At 52.3% G+C, this 16776-nt stretch overlaps 1 protein-coding gene across 2 annotated transcripts in view; it reads right to left on the bottom strand.

The window, feature by feature from the left end:
• Positions 1-1106: 1106 nt before the first annotated feature.
• slc25a10a (solute carrier family 25 member 10a) overlaps positions 1107-16776 on the bottom strand; it is a 29744-nt gene continuing 14074 nt past the window's right edge. Inside the window, exons 3-12 of one of the 2 annotated variants that reach the window (XM_069929694.1) lie at positions 15167-15281; positions 14900-14948; positions 14481-14522; positions 13117-13160; positions 12377-12447; positions 11860-11952; positions 11478-11555; positions 11198-11254; positions 1978-2030; positions 1107-1469 (exon numbers count right to left, since the gene is read on the bottom strand). In XM_069929694.1, coding sequence (XP_069785795.1) covers positions 2013-2030; positions 11198-11254; positions 11478-11555; positions 11860-11952; positions 12377-12447; positions 13117-13160; positions 14481-14522; positions 14900-14948; positions 15167-15281 — 567 coding nt within the window. In that variant the 3' untranslated portion in view covers positions 1107-1469; positions 1978-2012. Of the gene's footprint in view, positions 1470-1977; positions 2031-8366; positions 10661-11197; positions 11255-11477; positions 11556-11859; positions 11953-12376; positions 12448-13116; positions 13161-14480; positions 14523-14899; positions 14949-15166; positions 15282-16776 lie in introns of those variants that run through there. The other variant, XM_069929693.1, reaches the window with a different exon arrangement.

Raw genomic sequence — 16776 nt, 5'->3', positions numbered from 1 at the left:
AATCTCATTTACTTGCATTTTGGCCCATATCCTTCTAAACCTTTCCTCCCCATGTCCAAATGTTCAAACCCTGGGCCTCTGCACCCCTCCCTACAACTGGATCCACAGTCAGTATGAACTGGAAACAGCATCTCCTCCTCACTGACGGCTCACCTCAAGGATGTGTACTTAGCCCACTGCTCTGCTCTGCTCGCACTCCACCCATGACTGCGTGGCCAGGCACAATTCCACTGCTATCTATGTTTGCCAATGACCCCACAGTTGTCGGCAGAATCACAGATGGGAATGAGGAAGCGTACAGGAGGGAGATAGATCCACTCATTGAGAGGTGTCACACCAACAACCTTTTGCTCAATATTAGCAAAACCAAGGAGAGGACTTCAGAAGGAAATCAGGAGAACCAGACCCAGTCCTCATCAAGGGGTCAGCGGTGGAGAGGGTCAAATACTTCAAATTCCTGGACATCACCATCTCCGAGGATCTGTCCTGGAACCTCCATGTCGATGCAATCATGAAGAAGGCTCACCAGCAGCTATACTTTCTGAGAACTTTAAGGAGATTCAGTATGTCACTGAATGCTCTCAAAACCTTCTACAGGTGTTCCGTGTAGAGCATTCTGGCTGGTAGCATCACTAGCCCCTTTCACTCTGCCAATTACATACGAGTTAACTCTCCAATTTGGCGGGTCAAATTATGCAGTTTGAAATGGCATAACAGGGCAGGGCGAATCAATTTCAACTGGGCTCTGATACATGATGGGAGCAAGTTTCAGACCCTGGCTGAGTTAATTCACCAATCGCCTTCTGGTGGTGTGAATGGTTTACTCAACTTACCGGGTATCATTAATGATGGGTTTGCGTCAGTCTGGCAGTTATATTTCAGTGTGGCCGGCCGCGCTCTGCCAGTCCCGCACCCACTTTCTGAGCCCCGCTGCTTGAGAACCCCACCCCCACCCTGCCCCTCTGCTTAACAGCCACCCTGCTCCGCTGCCTTAGCCCTGCTGCCTGACAGAGGCTAATACTGTTATGGCAACATGTTAGCAAAAGAGATGTGAACATTCTCACTGGAGAGCGAATAGCAGGAGTGTTTATTGTTTTTACCGGGAAGGCGATTTTCACGCAGCTGATTTGGTGTGTATGAAAAAAATTATTATTGGTCATGAATCAGCTGGCAGGGCTGTCAGAGTGCAGATCAGCTGTGAAATGTAACTGTAACTGGGCTGTCAGAGCACCAGTCGTGATGTCACCGCTGGAGACAGGACACCCCCCCGCCCCCACTTAAAATCCTGAATTGCAAAATTACTTGCAGATAATGGTGCAGTGTGAAAGGCTCTTGGGTTTTGCTTTCCCTGCAATTGAGGCTGCTATCTGGTACAGAAATGCCAATGGACAGGTCAAGGAAAACCTCCAGAAGGTTGTTAATTCAACCTGCGACATCACGGGCACCAGTCTTCACTCCATCGAAGGCACCTGCAAGAGGAAGTATCTTAAGAAAGCAGCCTCTCCATCCTCACAGAACCCCACCACACAGGCCATGCCCTCTTCACTCTGCTACCATCGGGAAGGTGGTATAGGAGCCTAAAGATGAGCACTCAGTGGCACGACAGCTTCTTCCCCGCTGACATCAGGTTCCTGAATGATCAATGGACCACAAACACTGTGATGCTTTTGACATTTTTGTATACTATTTGCATTTATTTTATAAGGTGGTTTATATAAATGTTTGCACTGTTGATGCTGCCGAATTGCATGACTTGTTCATGATAATAAATTCTGATTCTGTCTTTTAAGCATTGTAATTATCCCTGTCTCTCCCACTTCCTAAGCCAGCTTGTTCCACACACTCCACCCTTTGTAGGGTAAACATGCCCCTCAGGACCCTGGTGGAGTTTAGACAGGGTGCAGTTTGTTAATCCTACACTCATACCATTTCATTTTCCCCACATTTCTATCAATGCGCCCAGATTCTGCCACTCACCTGCAGACCGGGGCAATTTGGAGAGATGTCCATCTTCAAGGTGTGGGAGGAATCTGGGGAAAACCCACATAGTCACAGAGTGAACATGCAAACAAACTCCACACAGACAGCGCTAGGGTGCAGGATGAAACCTTTGGCTCTGGTGCTGTGAGGAAGAGGGCCCATTCATCACCTCACTGTGCTCCTCTGCATTCTCCTCCAGAACAAGCCTGCCGATTTTTGGAGACGGGTCCCTTTGAAGCAAGGAGGGCAGGGCGAAGGCTGTGGAGCCCGGTGGTGGGTGGGACTCTCCTCGCCTCTCCGCCTTCCAATAGGGACTGCTCCCTCTGTGACTCCCTCGTTCACTCATCCCTCCCCACCAAACATTCCTCTGCACCTTCCCCAGTGGCCGCAGCAAGTGCCGCACTTGCCCAGGCCTCCTCCCTCACCACTTGGGGCCCCAAAACAGGCCTTTCGAGTGAAGCAGCACTTCATCTGTGAATCTGCATGGGGTCATCTACTCACTCTGTGGTCTCCTCTATGTCGGAGAGACTGGGCACAGACTGGGAGATCACTTCACTGAGCTACTTCGCTCTGTCTGCATCAGTGACAGGGATCTCCCAGTGGCCAAGCACTTCAAATCTGTGCCCCACTCCCATGTCTGTCCGTGGCCTCATGCACTGTCTGTTCCACAAAGACCTCCCATAAATTGGAGGAGCAACATTTGATTTTCTGATTTGGGCTCTCTCCAACCGGATGGAATTAACATCGATTTCTTTGGTTTCTTCTGGCCCACTCTCGTTCTCCCTCCCTTCCCTTTCCCCTTGTCTTCTTTCATCCAGCTCCCCACCCCTTCCCTCTCCATTCACAGAGCCACCAACCCCCCCCCACCCCAACCATTTTCTGCTGTGCCCTCCCTCCCTTCTCCACCTATAACCTCCAGCCTGTGGGACCCTGCCTCTCAATCCCCCTAATGTTTTGTTCATACTTTGATGAAGGGCTCAAGCCCGAAACCTTTGCTCTGTAAAGGACACTCTTTGACCTCCTGAGTTTCTCCAGCATTGTCTTTTTACTGCACCCAGGAAGCTGCAGCCTCACTGCCATCTGGTGGCCACCCCCCAGTACAGCTGAGACCACTGTCTGGCCCAGACCAGGTGTCAAAGCACGGCCTGCTGCAGAGAGGCTCAGCCAGTCAAGCAGCACCCGTGGTAGAAACAGAGTGGTCAACATATTTGGGCCAGAGGCCTGAGAGTGATGAGGCCAGTGTCATGGAAACAAGGTGGAAGGGGTGAAACGGGGACCGTTCGGGGATGGGTGAGGGAAGAGGGAATATTACTGAGATATGTTCACATCGCTGGGCTCTGGGCAGCACCCGGTGGAACATGTGGAGTTCTTCCTCTGGTTAAAGTCAGGCCTTACTCTGGCAGAGGAGAAGGCTCAGGTCAGATGGATCAATGTGGGAATGGGGAAGGGAGGTGACCAGATAGCAACCAGGGTGATTAGTTTCAGATTTCCTCACAGGGACAGGCTGGGTTACTTTAATTCTCCACCTCACTACCTTCCTGCCCACTCCAAGCCAAAGCATAATAGGGGATCATCATCTCATCTTCCCCTAGGGATGACACAGCTCCCACAAAGAATTACCACTCACTAGTAATGTAAAAAAAATAATTGTACACAGTGTATACATGTAAGCAAATAAAGAAATGTAAAAAAAAAACTGTGCAATACAGAGAATAAAAAAATAAAGTGCCAAAGGGCAGCATGGTTAGTGTTGCGGTTAGTGCAATGCCTTTACATCGCCAGCGACCGGGACCAGATCTGGGTTCAAATCCCGTGCTGTCTGTAAGGAGTTTGTATGTTCTCCCTGTGTCTGCGGGGGTTTCTCCACCTACTCTTCAAAAGTGTATTGGGGTGTAAATTGGGCAGTACGGACTCGTAGGGTAGAATTGGCCTGTTACAGTGCTGCACGTGTAAATGTTTTTTAAAAATTTAATTAAAAAGAGTCCTTAAATGAGTTTGTTGTTGAGGATCTGATGGTGGAGGGGTAGCAGCTGTTCCTGAACCTGGTGGTGCAAGTCTTGTGGCACCAAAACCTCTTTCCCGATGGCAGTACTGAGAACAGGACGTGTGCTGGGTGGTGTGGGTCCTCGATGATTGCTGTTGCTCTCCGATGGCAGCGTTCCCTGTAGATGTTCTTGATAGTGGGGAAGGTGATGTTCTGGGCTGTGTCCACTAACTTCTGCAGGGCTTTATGCTCTGCATAAAGCAGAACCACCAACCATACCAGTCTGTGATGCAGCCAGTCAGCACACTTTCCACCACGCATCTGTGGAAATTTACCAGGGTTCCTGAGGTTGGGATGTGTTCTGCTCTACCCATTTCCCCTCTCACCTTGGACCAGTGAGCTGTGTCAGATTCTCCCATCACAAATCATGCCTTTCACTCTTTACCCCACCTCACCAGATCTGGTTCCTTTCTAATTTTTGCAGGTCCTAATAAAATGTCTGTCCACCATAAACATGGCTCCTGCTTCTCTTCAGGGGTTGCCTGTCCAGAAGTGGACTCCAAGCATTGTCTGCTAGAGCTATACAGAATGGGGTGTGTGAATATTTGTTGGGCTGAAGGCAGTGGCATAGATAAGGGGTGGGGAGTGCAGGAGGAGTGACTGCTCCCCCAAGCATGTTTTTCGAAAGTGGCGCCTTTCCCCCCCCCACTCCCCATCCGCTGCCACCCCCCATACTGAGCCAATCTGTACACAGCAAGATCCCACTAATGACTGACTTTCCTGTTTTACATGTGGGAGGACTAGGGCAGTGGGAAAACTCTCTGCTCCTCCTTAAAAAAGACATTTGGAATCAGCTGAGGCCTGCAGTCATCCCAAGAGTGAATCTCCTTAGATTGGGAGGTGGGGGGGGTGATTTGGGTATTGGATACGATAGGTACTTTCCCTTGAGCAGAGGAGGCTGAAAGTGATGTGTCAGAGGTGTATTAGACATCACATGGTAAGGGCATTTGGAAGTGGAGGGCATGGGTTTAAAGTGAGAGGGAGGAGGTTTAATGGGGATCCGAGGGCAAATTTTTCACGCACAGAGTGGCTGGTATGCGGAATGAGCTGTTGAAGGTGATGGTGAAGACAGGAACAACAGTGAACTGGTGTCTGGACATTTGAACGAGCAGGGTGTATAGGGATGTGCAATTAACACAGGCAAGTGGGACTAGTGTAAATTGACGCACATCACTGCACCAGAACGGGAAAGCGTAGGCACGCAGGGCATGCAGACACAAACACACATGCACATGTATACAAACTCCTGCACATAGACATTAGTGTGGACACACAAGCATATACCCAGTCACACATACATGCACACATTCATACGTACACAGAGATGCACGTGCAGTACAAAAACATTCACAGACTCACATATTGGGGTACACAGATACACATGGGTGCATGTGCTGATGTAAACATGTGCATACAGTGACTGCATATACAGTATGCACAAAACCCCAGATAGGCATGCAGACACTCACACTCACTTAATATGCTGACACATCTACATAAATGTGCAAGCATACACATACTTACAGACGGCATGCAGACAGAACAAGGCAGCTATAAGCATCATTGCAGAGAACGAGTCTTCATTCCAATCATTATAAAGGGATAATTTAATAGAGGGAAACAGCTTAAGGGAATAAGTAGACAAAAAGGATCGAGTAAATCTGATTAAGAGTGTGATATTTGTGTTCCATGTGTCAAGAACATCCGCTTAATGTTTGCTTTGATTCTGGGAATAACCAGTGACAGGGCATCGCCCACTCAGTCTGTGGGAAGTGGGAGTGGGAAGAGGTCAGGCGCATTGGCTCAGGTGTGCCCAGCTGTGGCAGACATTCTACCCACAGCGATATCCCCACTCTCTGCCTGCTGCGAGTCAGCCAATCTCTCCTCCATGCTCGTACCTTTCCCGTGACCACAATAAAAGTCCTAAAATCCAGACTGCTTGGGGATTGGGTCAGTCCCTATTTTCGAGCAGTACTTTTAAAATTCAAATGAAACATTTTTTTCATATTAAAAAAAAGTATTTATTCATTCATTTCCATGACTCCTGTGCATCTGAGCGCTTATTCGTGCATGCTCACAAAAGCCCGCTAAATTTTAAAAGTTTGAGGAGTCCAGATTCTCAGGTGGTCTGGATTTCTGGCATCCAGACTTTTACTGTACCATGAGCTTTCATCTTGCTTAGCAGTCTTATGTCAAAGGCCTTTTGAAAATCCAGGTGAACCACATCCATTGACTCTCCTTTATCTTTCCTCCATGTGGAAAGAATTCCAACAGGTTTGTGAGGCAAGATTTCCCCTTCAGGAAACCATCCTGGCTCTGACCTGTTTTACTGTATGTCTCCAAGTTCACTGAAACCTTATCCTTAATAATAGGTTCTAACATCTTACCAACCACCAAAGCCAGGCTAATATCCTTCGTATAGTGTGGTCACCAGAACGGAATTGCAATATTGTCACGTGTACCAAGATATAATAAGAAACGTCTGCTTTGAGTGCTGTCCGGGAGCACACAATGAAAGCACACAATGAAAGCACACAATGTGGCCTTACCAGTGTTTTGTACAGTTGCAACACATCCCAAATCTGACATCTATGCCCTGATAGATGAAAGCAGCACACCACTGGCCCAAACCCCCTGCGATTCCGATGAGCCCAACACACCGCCCACAAGCTTCCCACAGTCCACAGAGGGCTGTCTCCCACCTGGAAGGAACACCTTAATCCCGGCACTAAAAAGGCATACAGCCAATTAAAGATTTAAGCCAAGGAGATTCGAGAGGCACTTTGGAAATGTTTAAAGACCCAGCCAAGAGATGAGTGAAAGGCAGCAGACTCTGTCCTCTGCTAAAGCCACTCCTCCAGCATTCTGTGTGCCCTAAATAACAGCGAATCTGGTTCAAACATCCCATCCCTGGACCATCTGGCAACAGAGCTCACCAAGGGTCACTGAGGTGAACAAATCCAATAAATTAACCTTCCTCCACCACGTTTTACACTGTTGTCATTGTTCTTTTGAAAAAGCACACAAACACACAATACACTGATCTTAACCCCATTTTGTCTCCAATTTGGACACTGCTCACTCCCAATGAGTTGTCAGCTGCTTCTGTTTTAAGACAGGAAATATTGGTCCCTGCAATAACCTTCATAAAAGGCAAATTAAGAAGCAACGTGTTCCTTAACGTAGAATAATAGGGCATTATTTTTGCTTTTTTTTTACACACTTGATGTTGAAATAATGTGATTTACCTTTCATATTTGATGCACAGCTGAAAAACTGTGTCTCCAAACACATATCTACACATCCATAGTGAAAGCAGTGGTACTGAGGAGGGGCCAGGTAGAATGGTAACACATCCTCTCGCAACTCCGAGTGTGGACACCAGGAGCAGAATGTAACGGGATTTCCCCCCCCCCCACCCCCGACTCTGAATGTGGACACCAGGAGTAGGATGTGACAAGTTCTCCCCCCGACACCAAGTGTGTACACTAGGAGCAGGTTGTGACGGGAGATTTCCCCCCCGACTCCTCGTGTGGACTCCAGGAGCAGGATGTGACGGAAGATTTCCTCCCCAACTCTGAGGGTTAAGTAACCATAAATTAGGGCAATTATTTCAGGAGAAAGGACACCAGCTGAACGTTATTTTGTTGCTGACATGAGACTGAAGAATCAGGACAGGGCCTGTTTGCTTTGACTTCCCCCCTCCTGTCTGGTTTCCTGGGACACTTTACTACCTCGAAGCACCTTAAAACTACGGCTCACAATCATGGATGAGAGGGTCTACAGACCCAAGAGGGACTGATGAGAGGGTCTACAGACCCAAGAGGGACTGATGAGAGGGTCTACAGACCCAAGAGGGACTGATGAGAGGGTCTACAGACCCAAGAGGGACTGATGAGAGGGTCTACAGACCCAAGAGGGACTGATGAGAGGGTCTACAGACCCAAGAGGGACTGATGAGAGGGTCTACAGACCCAAGAGGGACTGATGAGAGGGTCTACAGACCCAAGAGGGACTGATGAGAGGGTCTACAGACCCAAGAGGGACTGATGAGAGGGTCTACAGACCCAAGAGGGACTGATGAGAGGGTCTACAGACCCAAGAGGGACTGATGAGAGGGTCTACAGACCCAAGAGGGACTGATGAGAGGGTCTACAGACCCAAGAGGGACTGATGAGAGGGTCTACAGACCCAAGAGGGACTGATGAGAGGGTCTACAGACCCAAGAGGGACTGATGAGAGGGTCTACAGACCCAAGAGGGACTGATGAGAGGGTCTACAGACCCAAGAGGGACTGATGAGAGGGTCTACAGACCCAAGAGGGACAAAAACTTCCGAAACGTTTTTAATGTAACACTGACTTTATTGCAAAATTATTTTTCCTATTAGACATTGAGAATAAATGCTCCAGCATTAAATGGAACTCACAAAAAATGTAACTAATTTCATTTTTAATCTTAGTCATAATTAGAATTGAAACATTTGTGCCCTTGGTGCCCACAACCCTGGGCTCAGGGTAGAATGTGGATTTAAAGCGACCTGTAACTGCGTGATTGATGTGACCACGTTTGCACCAGATCTCTCAAGATGAGCAGCCCTTTGAAACAAGGCCACGGCCTCTCCCTCCTCAGTCGGAAGACTGGGGCTCAGACCCCTCTCCCAAGCTCTTAGCGATGAGGTCATGGCTGAGGGGGTGCAGCAGGGTCTAAGGAGCTAACTCTAGGAAGACATTAAGCTGAGACCATGACCCAGTGGATTAAATTAAAACACACACATTGCACATGGTGTTCTCTCAGAGATGGGCGAAGGCTCGGTAGCACACAGTTCTGGGCCAGCACACATCAGGAGGGCACGCCTCTGAACAGGGAAGGGAAAGAGATGGAAGGAAGAGGCAAGGGTTGGTGGTATGGAGTTGTGCAGACCAGACACAGGACCTTTGGCCCATTGCCTTCATGTGGGCCACCTACTGCCCTTCTGCACTAACCTCACGAGTCACTCCTGCCCCACAGCTTTGGTCATTCTGGGGTCTGCCCCTCAGGCAGTGTGCTCCCGATTCCAACCACCCTTGAGATGGGGTCGGGGGTGGTGGTGGGGGAGTTGTTCTGGGTCGGGGGTGGTGGTGGGGGAGTTGTTCTGCTGGGAACAGAGGTGGTTGTGAGATCTGGTGAGGGGTGCTTCCCACATGAAGGATGCTTGACACAGTGCAGCGGTTTGGAACTTGGTCCACAGTGACACCAACTACTTCTTTGATCAACAGTGGTTGCATTACTGCCAGGAGACTGTAAGCGGGTATACAAAGGGGAATAATTGGCAGGGTTTTGGGGAGATTTACTGGATTGCTTACACAGGACTGATAAAGACCTGACAGGATGTGTCAGCCCCCCTGCTGCCCATTCCATACCCAAGTACTCTGGGTGTGAGCTGCTTCACCCCACATGATTAACCCCGTCCCTTGCCCACGTCCAACATCAGGAAGGGGAGAGGGGGGAAATGAAGGGGGAGACATGAGGAAATTCCAGAACTGTTCACACTGAAGAGACAGAATTGTTGAGGTCAACAGGAGGGAAGAACACACAGGATGAGGAATGCTGTGATCCACACGTTAGCTGCACTACGTCCCAGGCAGGCTCGATGCCATGGAATGCAGAGTATTCAGGTGAAAAGGCTGTTTCGGCTGTGACCAAGCACCCTGCACCTTTAAGGCACTTTCTCCTGAAAAAATGTTCATGACCCAAATGATGCAGGGCACAAACTTCATAAGGGGACAATAATTACAGGGAATATCTGCTTGCTGGGCTGATCCCACTGTAACTTGGACAGGGTTCCTGATTGAGTAGCAAGGAACTGAGATCAGATTTCCCCAAACAGGACAGGGGTGCTGAGTGGGGGTGTGAGGGTTGCAAAGGGGGGAGGGGGGTGCAAGGGTGAGAGGGGGCTGCGTGCGAGGGTGGGAATGTGAGGGGGAAGTGTGAGGGTGATGGAGGGATGAGGGGGGAATGTGAGGGGGAGATGTGAAAAAGGGGGTGAGAAGGGAACAAGGCCAAGCTCTGCATACATGTTCTTGCAGGAGGGAGGCCGGACAGGAAGTGGAATCTGGTGTCAGTGGGTGCTATAGAGCCCCGAGGGGGTGAGGGTCCAAGCTGTGGACCCACGGATTCCATTCACACCAGACGATCCCATCAGGGAACCAAGGCTGGAGGGAGGGGTCAGCAGCGAATCAGGGGAGGGGGAAGGGGCTTTCCCTCAGGCACAAGACCCGCTCCATGAGGTGGGAAGGGGGAGTGGGGTGAGGTGGAGGGGGTTTAAGGAGGTTGGGATTTGAGGGGGGTTTAAGGGGAGGGGGTTGAGTTGAGGGGTTGAGGGGAACAGGGCTGGGGAAGGGGATGGGGAGAGGGAATTTAGGGAAAGGGGGTGAGGGGGAAGGGGTGAAAACGGTCAGCTTTGATAACATGGTGGAGGAATGTGGAGGGGCAGGGGGGATCTGGTGAGGGGGGAGGCAGAGTGTCCAGGAGGTGCAGGAGGGGCCTCCCAGCCTTAGGCCGGCACCAGGAGTCCAAAGTGAGTCCTGAGCTGCTCAAGGAAGACGAAGGTGAGCACGGTGTGCGGCACCAGGCGGATGGCGGCCGGAACAAAGCCCTATGGACAGAGCAAGGTGTAAGGAAAGGGTAGGTCCACGTGCTGAAGCCCATTGGCCAACCCCCCTACTCCTCCTCACACCCCTTCGTCCCCCTCCACCCCTACCCCACCTAACTCCCCCTACCCCAACTCACCCCCCTAGTTCCATCTCACCCACTTCATCCCCTTATCCCATCTTCACCCCTCAACTCACCTCCCTTCATCCCTCACCCTAACTTACCCCCCTGCCCCCTCACACTCCCTCACCTACCTTGTCCCTCACATCCCCTCAAACCTCCAACCTTTCCACTGCGTTCCATCCCCATGCAACCATTCACATCCTCTCAAAGGTGCTACAACCCCTTTCCCCAAGTCACAACCCCTCCCCCACAGTCATGTCCCCTCCGTCATTATCACGTCCCCTCCCCCGGACTCTTCTGCCTCCGGCAGCTTCCTTCACACGGGACACCCAGACAATAGGTACCACCCCTCCCTCAGCCCTCCATGGGAAGGTGATCCCCTTGGGAGGGTTGCTCCCTCACCTCACCCCCAGCTTACCTTATAGAAGCCTAGGGGTCCCAGTCGGGAGGTTTCCAGCAAGCAGTGCCACACACCCTGGAGAGAGAGAGCATGCAGTGAGTAGTCAGACCCAACACGAGATGAAAGTACCTGCACAGGCCTCCCAGCACCCACACCCGGCCTCTCATGGGACTCCCAGAGCCTGCACACAGCATCATCGGCTCACTCCGTCAACAATGGTTCATTTATTTCTACTCACTCGCCGGCGTGGAGCGAAGCCCAGGACTACCACGCCATCACTGCCCGATGTGTTCCTTACCCGATACTCGCCCTTGGAGTTCATCAGCCGGGTCTTCAGGACATCGAGTGGTTGGCACAGGAAGGTGGCACAACCGCCCTGGAGGCAGGGAAGGAAGGCCAGGTTAGAGGGGGCCGGGTTACAGGAGGGGTTGTGGGGGGGAAGGGGGGAAGTGGAAGGATATGTGGGGTGAGGGAAAATGGCCCTCTCAGAGCGGAAGGGGATGTGGAGTCTGGGAGGCAAATGGATGAGGGGTCAGGGGAGCAGGTGAGGGGTCCGGGGTTCAGAAGCGGGTGAGGGGTGAGGGGTCCAGGGTTGGGTGAGGGGTCCGGGGAGAGTGGGTGAGGGGTCCTGGGAAGGAGCGGGGGACAGCAGGGCAGGAGGGTGGGGTGAGGATACTTACTGCGATGAAGCTGGAGAGGAAGTGGGTGAGGATGTTGTCAGACAGGAGCCCGGTGCTGAGGACCAGCTGCTTCGCCTGGTCGTAACACGCCAACTGCAACGGGGCAGAGCAACTCAGCAGCTCCCTTCGGTGACCCACCCTATCCCCACCCACCCACACCTCCCACCTTCATCTCTCCAACCTCACCCCCACCCACTCCTACCATCACTGCTCACCCCCATCCACTCCTACCCTCACCCCTACCCACTCCTACCCTCACCCCCCTCCCACTATCTACCCTGACCCCCACCCACACTCCAACCCTCACCCCTACCCTCTCTTACCCTCACCCCCACACACACACCCTCAGCCCCACCCACTCTTTCCCTCAGCCCCACCCACATTCCTACCCTCACCCCTCACCCACTACTCCTACCCCCACCCACCACTCCTACCCTCTCTCCTACCCTCACCCCCACCCACCCTAACACACCCCTCCACCCAGCCTGACTCTGTCCCCCTACTCCTCAGGACATACCTGTCCGACGGTGACAAGGGCTCCTCGACTTGACGCCATCGTGGCCCCGGAGAACAGTTTCCGCACCCCCTCTGTGGGCACAGGAGGGTCAGGACCAGCTCCACGCAGAGCCCTCCCCATGTGGTGGTCTCCCTAAGGCAGATTCCCCCCTCCAGCAGCCCATTCCATACATCCACACCTCCGTGAAAAACCCCACGGGTTCCTGTTAAATCCCTGGGTGTTATCCCTGACAAATGGCCCAGGCCCGAAACCTTGGTGATCCCTTCCTTCCTTCCTGCTGGAGTGTTACATTCAACCCCAGCGCTGACAGACATTCCCGGTTAACTCCTGCCCAGTCCCACCTTCGAACTGCTCAGATTCTCAGGACCCTGACCAATACCTTGTTCCAAACCCCTGCCCAGTGAAAACATATATTTGTCGTGAAAACAAATTATTCTGCCCCATCCCCACTAACCCCAGCGAGAATTGCCACATCCCATAAGGATGGGTGAAGGAACCAAGGAGGGATTCCCCTTCCACCTCCCAAAGGGTGATGAGGGTGGGGGGGGGGGGGGGTAGAGAAGGTATCCCACCTACCAGTGGTCTGTACCCATTCCAAACCTTGGCCCCGAGGCCAGACACCTGAGGATGGGGAGAGAGATTCCTCCACCAGTCATGCCCTTGCCCCCCTTCCCCCACCCCGCCCAACCCCTGGCCCTGAGGCAGGACCCTCACAGGAAGACAGCGAGGGATGATCTCACCTTCCCGCAGAACGCGGTACAGCCCATCCAATGCATGCTTGTAACTGTGGGGGGGGGGAGGGGAGGAGAGGCAGACGGTCAGCACCCACACTCAAACCCTCAGCTTGCATTTGAACAACGCCTCTCCCATCATGGTCATATGGCCGTAGACATCCAGAGAACTGCCGGGGGGGGGGGGAAGAAGGGATGTGGGAAGGGGAAGGATTGCACACCCACCTGTTTCTCCCTCTGCCCCTCTACGGATCTCAGACCAGGTGTGCAGGAGCCCATCCAGCTCCCGAGGCAGGGTTTCAAGGAAAACACCATTTCCCGAATCCTGAGGGATGGAGGTGGAGGTTCTGGGTTTTATCAACCCCACCCCCCCCCCCAACTCTGCTGGAGTCTGAAAGTTCAATCCCTCCCCTTGGATTCCTCTCATCCATTGTGGGCGACTCAACAACAGGCACATACCAATCAAATGAGAGTGCACAGGTCGCCGTGTGGGTCAATAGAGTGGCTGAGAGGCCCAAGGGACACTGGCCTGCATTTGGCGGGGGATTGAGTTCAGGAGTCGCAAGGTCATGTTGCAGTTCCATAAATCTCTAGTGAGACTCCACTTGGAGGATTGTGTTCAGTTCTGGTCACCTCATTACAGTAAGGATGTGGAAGCTTTGGAGAAGGGACAGAGGAGATTCACCAGGATGTTGCCTGGATTGGGAAACAAGTCTTATGAGGCAAGGTTAGCAGAGCTGGGTCTTTTCCCTTTGGAGCGGAGAAGGAGGAGGGGAGACTTAATAGAGGTCGACAAGATTGTGAGAGGAAGAGACAGGGTGGATGGCCAGCGCCTGTTTTCCAGGGCAGGAGTAGCAAAAACCAGAGGATGTGTGTGTAGGTTGAGGGGAGGAATTGTCAAGGAAGACACCAGGGGTAAGTTTTTTTTTAAACACACATTGTTGTGGGTGCCTGGAATGCATTGCCAGAGGAGATGGTGGAGGCTGGAAGCTGGAACATTATGGGCATTTAAGAGACTTTTTGATGGGAGATAAATAGAGGTTACAGGTTAGGGAGGAAAGGGTTAGATTGTTGTGGAGTGGGTTTACATAGGTTGGAGCAACATCATGGGCCGAAGGGCCTGTATTGCGCTGGAATGTTCTACATAAGAACAACATATATCGCTGCAAAGCAGATCAAGACCCTACCCCTGGGGAGGGAATCTGCAACCAGCCATCAGTCCTGCGAGATCCCCACAGGACCCACTGCCTCAGCCTACAGTCCCTGCTCAGACTAGGGGAGGGGCTCAGTTAACAATGAGCCAGAGTGTCTGGGCAGGGACAGCATGGAGGTAATGGGCCAAATGGCAGCACAAACAGACAGGAAACACTCACTTTCTCCGCAGATTGGCCGGGAGTTTCATGTCGTTCTGCATCCTGTGGAAAAGTAAGAAGTGGAGGGTGGATTACACAGACTGGCAGCTCAAGTCTGGGGAAGGGGTGGGAAGACATCTGGGGGTGGGGGATGGGGGAAATGCCATCACGATAGATGCAGTGAGGTTGTTTCTAAAGGGGGTAAGATGAGCACTTGGGGGCACAGCCTCACGATTCGCAGTGGGGAGGGGGACAGAGAGGAGGAGGAATTGCTGCTTACGGAGAGGGAGGGGGCAGGGGATGGGCAGCCCATGAGGAGGGATTGGCCAGGGGTCAGGGAAGGGGGCAGCCGGGGATGGCCTGCAGGGAGAGGGGGAAGAAGGAGAATGGGGGTGGGGGAGACCAGGCGAAGGTGATGGAGGACGGAGCTGTTCTCTGACCTGACGTTGACCATATCAGCCGGAGTGCCGACAAACCCACCGGTGAATCCTGCAGGATGAGGAATGGGTTAGAGGGGTGACAGCCAGCACTGGGACCCCCAGGGTGGGGGTGGGGAGATAAGGGTAGGGGAGGGAGAGGGGTGAGGAGCAGGGAGGTATGTGGGGGAAGGGAAACAAGTGGGGGAGTTAGGTGGGTGGAGAGGGGGAGGCGAGCAGGGGAGGGGTGGAAAGCCGGTAGGGGAGGAGGGGAAACATCAGCCAACGAACCTCCGAAGGCTCCAAGCAGAACCTTCTGGTAGAAGGGCAGTGGGCTGGAGCTGCCCCCAGCCAGCGCGTCCCTCACCGTCTCGTAAATGGCAAACCGCGTCATCGAGTAGGTGAGCTGCATGGAACCAGCGACGAGAGGTCACATCACAGGGGCTCAGGCTCCTCACACCCCTCCCCAACTCCCCACTGGAAATCCCCTGCTCATTGCTGCCCATCACATCCCCATCCTGTCCCCCACACCCAGAGGCCGCCGTGCACCTCTTGTGAGTGTGTGTAAGACTCCAAATACACGTATATGTCAGTCTCTGCGCGCATTCAGACAACTCTGAAGGGCCCTTCACACCCATGGACACACCATCCTCTCCCTAGAAGGCTCAAGAGTGTAAAAGCACACAGCAACAGGCTTAAAGACAGGGTCTTCCCCGCAGCCATCAGGCTCCTGAATGAACCCCACAGCAGTATTCTCACACTGCTCTTGATTGGTGTTGATTCTTTTCATTATAGTCCTGTACTCTGTAAATGTGCTCTTTACACAGGTCTATGAATGTTTGAGAGAACCTATCATTCTGTTAGGAGAAGAATCTCCACATGAGGCATTTTGTGACAAAACTGGAATTGGGTGCATGCAGTGAAATGGATCAGAGTGGCAGAGAGAATCACTGGAGTCTCCCCCTCCTCCCCCCATCGGTGCACAAAATCACCTTTCAACACAGCATCTTTCAGCTGCTCCCATCGGGGAAGAGATACAGGAGAATAAGAGCCAGCATCATCAGGCTGAGGAACAGCTTCTTCGCATGGAGAGTGAGAACGATAAACGACCAAAGGATCTGCTCACACTAACCGTCCGAGCCTCTCATTTGCATTGATGAAATGCTTCTCCTGCATGTGTATCACTGTCTGAATGTGCGTTATGTCTGGTTGCATGTCTGCATGTTTTGCACTGAGGACCAGATAACACTTTCATTTTGTATTTGTGCAGTCAGATGACAATAAACCTGACTCGAGAAACCAGTTCTGAGCAGGTCTATTCAGCCGCTTCATCCTACCCCACTGTTGTAGCTCACAGCTTCACTGAAATCTGGACACTCACGGGGAACGTCCAGCAGTTTAGCTGCCATCCACAGGGGGGCAACTATGAGGCATCATCCGCACCTGAAGGGTGCAGTTCAAGTGTCCCCCACCTGGGGGCAGCTGTGAGGCATCAGCTGTGCCCATAGGGTGCAGTTCGGGTGTCCCCCACCTGGGGGAAGCTGTGAAGCATCAGTCCCACACGTAGGGTGGAGTTCAGGTATCCCCCCACCTGGGGGCAGCTGTGAGGCATCAGCCGCACACATAGGGTGCAGTTCGGGTGTCCCCCAGTTGGGGCCAGCTGTGAGGCATCAGCCGCACAGTTAAGGTGTGACCTACTGATTGGGTTCAGATGAGGTTCACAAGGATGCTCATCTTTGACGAATGCTATCCTATGAGGAGCGTTTGGCGGCTCTTGGTCTGTACTCGGAATTTCGGAGAATGAGGGCAATCTCGTTGAAACATTTGGAACGTTGAAAGGCATGGACGGAGTAGATGTAGAAAGGTTGTTTCCCACAGTGGGAGTCTCGTACAAGAAGCTA

This window comes from Narcine bancroftii, chromosome 3, assembly GCF_036971445.1.
Source record: "Narcine bancroftii isolate sNarBan1 chromosome 3, sNarBan1.hap1, whole genome shotgun sequence".
Classification (NCBI taxonomy): domain Eukaryota; kingdom Metazoa; phylum Chordata; class Chondrichthyes; order Torpediniformes; family Narcinidae; genus Narcine; species Narcine bancroftii.
Note: the sequence above shows the minus strand (reverse complement) of the source record. Positions and strands in the feature narration are given on the sequence as shown.